Raw genomic sequence first — 4,751 nt, forward strand, 5'->3', positions numbered from 1 at the left:
CAGGCGGCTGTGTCGCGCGCGCTGGTCTCGGAAGCAAGGCGCCGTGCTTCCTTGACCCAAGTTCCACAAATAACGGCGGCCCTGTGGTGCATGCCGCTGTGCAGCCGACGACGATTCTGCCAAGCGTGACGCCGCTGGGAGCGGCCTGACCTCTGGCTGGGTTCGCAGACTCCGACCCATGGCCGCCAGGGGCGCGTCCAGGTCCGAGCAGGGGAGGGGTGTTATGAGTCCGACAGGTCTCTGCGGCGATAGTCACGCCGAAACGCTGGCTGCGAGGCTTTCCACCTTCTTGTTGCTTTCTTGTCTGCTACTTTCGCTACACACCGACAAATCCTGGTACAGGAACGCCATTGATCATAATCAGTAGCCACTGCGCGGACATCACTTCCAGCTGCTGATGACTGGCTGTATATACGTATTCCGTAACCGTTCGGGAGAAACTTGCTCCATATCAGTTTCTACCGTTATCGTGATTCACGTCCCTCGACAGCCTCACTGCGTTGCTTTCACGTCCTATTGGCGCCTCGATCTCCGTCGTAGTTTACCTTTAAAAAATCCGGCGCCGTGACCCCAGCTTCCATTGCACGGCCCCTGCACGCGCGAGCGGCAACACCGCGCTGGCCTGCACGAACGAGCAGTCTCTCGGACCACAGTGCCGTCCAGTGTCACATTCACCGAAGATTCCAGTCATCGCGCAGCGCTGACCGTTACATGAGAACAAAGCATCGTCGCCGTGTTTCCGCAAAACGGGCCCAGTGGCGACGAACGCAGCGGCATGCCGGTTCGCGGAACCTGGGCAGAGGTCGCACCCACGCGCCGCCGTGTGGATAGCACTCAACGCGCGGTGATAGGGGCCAGGGGCGGGTCCAGGGAGACCGTGCGTGCGGGGCAGAGACGTGACTCCACCGGAACGACCGGATGAGGAAGTATGGCGCAGAAAGCCAGATTATGGATTCCAGTATTGGTGCTAGCTTGGCTTTAGTTCAGGTGGTGGCCAGCACGTTGTCGGGTACAGTTTCAGCTGACCACGTTACAGTTACAGATACAGTTAGCCGACAGTTACCGCTGGCTGGAATCGAACCCCAGATCTCGCGATTCAGAGACAGGCCGCTTGCTCGCACGCGACACAGACACGGACGTCTTCTCCCGTCAGTTTGAGATCGACGGGGACGTGAGCATGTAGCCCTTGTGGCAGAGCTAACGCTCCCCGACTTTGAAGCTAGATCCGAGCACGACCGTCGTGACATGCAACCCACGTCAGTACCAGCTCTATGCACGAGTTTCGAGCTGATCTGACCAGCCGCCCCGCCGGGGACGTGTGGGTCAGCTCATCGGTGTCACGATAGTCGGTGACCTTCGCGGACCCGGCCGCTCAGAACGCTCGCTTCGTTTATCTTGAGACAGGTTTCCTGATACCGCACACTTGACGCCTACGTGAGGCGCACGCCGAGGTCCGTTTAGCTCGGAACCTACCGAGCTCAACGCAAGCGCTGCTGAGGCGTCGACGATAGAGGCCCCGATGCGACCGTATCGACTACAGGCAGTTGACACACAGATATGCCGGATGCCGATGATGACTAAGCAGTTGATTTAGGGTGACTCGTGCCCACTCTTCATAGCTGCGAGCCATTTGCTTTAAAGGTGACACAAGTTCCAAGCGTTGCTGAAAATCCAACAGCCTCACCGCAGCCCGTCTCGAGCATTGAGCAACAACTTCCGCGAAGCTTCTCGCCTTGACGTTCACCTTATTATTGCAGTCTGTCATAGAACCCGCGGCAGCGCAGTGCTCGCCGCAACACTCGGCCGATCACCACCGTCGTCTCTCCCCCCCCCCCCCCCCCCCGTAGGATACCGCAACGCCCAGTTAGGTCATTCACAGCTCTTCCAGGGCACAAGCGTTCCTCTTCCCCACACATCGAAGCGTGCACGTCTGGCATTGAACGCCAGCAACTTCGCGGAAACTCCAGCATATGGTAATCAGAACCGGCCAGTGCGGTGGCTTCTGCGAGCCGAGGTACCTGGTCGGCGGTCCGTCATGCATCTGACCCGAGGACCCGGCAGACCTGAGCCTGCAGCGCCGCACGAAGAGGAGGTCGTGCGCTGTGCGTATGACCTAAATTTGTGCGCGATGGTGTTCTCAGAAGTAGGCAGTTGTTTAGGCGGGCAGGCGGGCGGGCAGGGGGCAGGCCGCAGGATAGGCAGGCAGGCTGGCAGGTGGCGCGTGGGCCGAGGTCAGAGGACAGGCTGGTGTGTGGCTGGTGGGCGGCCACGCGGGCGCACAGGCAGGCCACCGGATGGTAGGTCAAATAGGTAGGCCACGTGTGGTAGGCCAACAGGCATATGTTGCACAAACACCGGATAGATCGTCAGGGATGCAAGCTGGCGAAAAGGCAGGCACGTACGCACCAGTCTAACGAGCATGTACGTTATGTGCGAACCGCGCAAGTCGCAACATCTTGCAACGTGCACAACACGCTCACCACGAAGGTCAGCACCGTGGCTGGCGGAGGTCAGCGTGCGCCGACCGGCAGGTGGAGCCGCCACCGGCCAACACGAAGGCTGCCCGAGTGCGGCGAGCGCCGCCACGGACCGCTACCGGGAACGGCCACACACCGGGACATTCCGTCCGCCGCTCAGGCTCGGCCGAGCACGGGGGGCGGATTGCGTCAGCCGCGGGCCGCGAGCTCGTCTGGGAACCGGCCAAGGCCCGGCCGTGACGTGCAGGCACGCCCCCGCCGACCGTCGGGCCCCGGCGCCGCACCGGCCGCGGTCGTCGGCGCCGACGCCAGTCGCCCCTCGTCCGGCGACGCCGCCGCCGACGCGCCGCGCCGCGCCGCGTTAGCCGCCGCGCCGCGGCGTCGCCGTCGCCATGACGACGCCGCCGGGCCGACGTCACGAGCACGTGACCGGATCCCGGGAACTGTTTGCCGGCCGGCTCGGCGCGAGTTGTGAGAACGCCGGCGAAGGCCGTGCGGCGCGGGCGGCCGGTCGGCCGCGGCGCCGCCGACCGGCAGTCGCCGCTCGCCCGCGGAGAGAGGCGGACGTGCAGCCGAGACGAGCGCGATCGAGGCATGCGAACAGCCCCAGCGGAGGTGATAGAACAGCCAGCGTGATGCTGTCATCAGTGCAGAGTGGGTTCGAGATGGGCCCTGGCGGCCGGCCGGGCCGAGACAAGAAACGTGCCGCCGCTGCCGCCGCTGCCGCCGCCGCCGCCGCCGCCGCCGCGTGCGCGTCCGACTTTTACCGGTATGACTGGGAAGACGACGCTGGCGGTGACGCGCTGGCAGACGAGCGGTGCGGCGGCGGCGTGGCGGCGGCGCTGGAGCCGGAGCGTCCTCGCTACCTCTGGGAGCACATCCCACCGCGGCTGGCGCCCGCCGCCAGCGACGCCGACCTCCTCGGACTCGCCGGCGACGAGGATGACGCGCTGGACGCGCCCGACGCCGAACTCGAGACTTCGCCCGAGCTGCGCTGGTGGTCGCTGCCACCGCGCGGCCCGAGCGCCGAGCGCAACCGTGTCAGCGTCAGCATCAACAGCGGCGCGGGGCACGGCGCCGAGAAGGAGCGGCGGCCGCTGCACCACAGCGGCGGCTGCCTGGCCGGCACCGGCGGGCCGCAGATCGCCATCGCGCTGCCGACGGCCGAGCCGAGCGGCCGCATTCAGCTGGAAATCAGCGGGTGCCAGGCGGCCGTGACAGTGAGCGTGCAGGCGCACTGCGAGCCGGCCAAGGCGCGCCCGCGCCGGCCGCGCCTCGAGCCGCCGCCGCCGGCCGAGCCGGTCGAGCCCGTCGAGGACGACCGCAGGGTGCTGGCGCGCGCGCTCGGCTTCTTGCGAGAGAGCGGCTGGTACTACGGCACGCTCAGCTGGCAGCAGGCCGAGCTCTGCCTGCAGGGCGCCGCCGAGGGCACGTTCCTCGCGCGGGACTCGCTCAACCACAAGTTCGCGTTCGCGTTAAGTGTGCAGACGGCGCGCGGGCCGACGAGCGTGCGTGTGCAGCTGGTGCGTGGCCGCTTCCGGCTGGACGCGCGGGACGACCTGCTGTCCAGCACGCCGACGTTCGCCGACATCAACGCGTTGGTGGAACATTACGGCCGGTGTGGCATCGTCACCCTGGACGGCACGCCGCAGCTGACCATGCGGCTGGGCCGGCCGCTGCGCCGCCAGGTGCCCAGCCTGCAGCATTGCTGTCGGCTGGCTCTGAACACGGCCGCCGCCGCCGGGGACGCGCGCCGGCCGGACGGCGCGCTGCCCGCCTCCCTCGAGACGTACCTAGACCAGTATCCGTACAGCCGGTAACGCCGCTGCCGCCCAGTTCCTGACCAAGACCAAATATAGCTATGTTGCGTGGCGCGCGCGCGCTCTGTTGCGCTGTTGCGCCGGGTGCGGCCTCGCCGCCGGGAGCCGCTCTCCCCCGTTGGGATGGCGGAACGATTTTGCCGCGCGACCGTTTTTGTTTATTTACGAGAGCGTTAATGTGCAGTGTATTTTATATGAGACGCGTCAGAGAAATATAGTATTTTGTATTATTATGTGAGCGTTGTGGGCGCGGAGGGAAGCTCCTTGCGGAGGTCGAAGCGCTGGGCGCAGCGAGAGTGACGGACGATCGCGAGAGGCCCCGCCAGAGAGTGAGTCATCGCGTCCTATTTGCGGTGAAACCGAGCCTAACCGGAAATTGATATTTCCGGTCAACGACAAACGGACCTGGCCGTCCGGTACGCTTCCGGTGCTTCGCCAGTCACTGCAATAGTGT

General features: G+C 65.4%; 1 protein-coding gene across 1 annotated transcript; it reads left to right on the forward strand.

The window, feature by feature from the left end:
• Positions 1-2,948: 2,948 nt before the first annotated feature.
• On the forward strand, positions 2,949-4,530 carry LOC119091070 (uncharacterized). The gene has a single exon (XM_037213787.1). The coding sequence runs from the start codon at positions 3,113-3,115 to the stop codon at positions 4,295-4,297; it is 1,185 nt and encodes a 394-aa protein (XP_037069682.1). The 5' UTR covers positions 2,949-3,112; the 3' UTR covers positions 4,298-4,530.
• Positions 4,531-4,751: the final 221 nt, after the last annotated feature.

This window comes from Pollicipes pollicipes, unplaced genomic scaffold (genome assembly GCF_011947565.3).
Source record: "Pollicipes pollicipes isolate AB1234 unplaced genomic scaffold, Ppol_2.1 Scaffold_3216;HRSCAF=3773_pilon_pilon_pilon, whole genome shotgun sequence".
Classification (NCBI taxonomy): Eukaryota; Metazoa; Arthropoda; class Thecostraca; order Pollicipedomorpha; family Pollicipedidae; genus Pollicipes; species Pollicipes pollicipes.

Bases quoted from the DNA above. Each gene is read 5' to 3' on its own strand.
- LOC119091070 (XM_037213787.1), top strand. From the start codon at position 3,113: ATGCTGTCATCAGTGCAGAGTGGGTTCGAGATGGGCCCTGGCGGCCGG.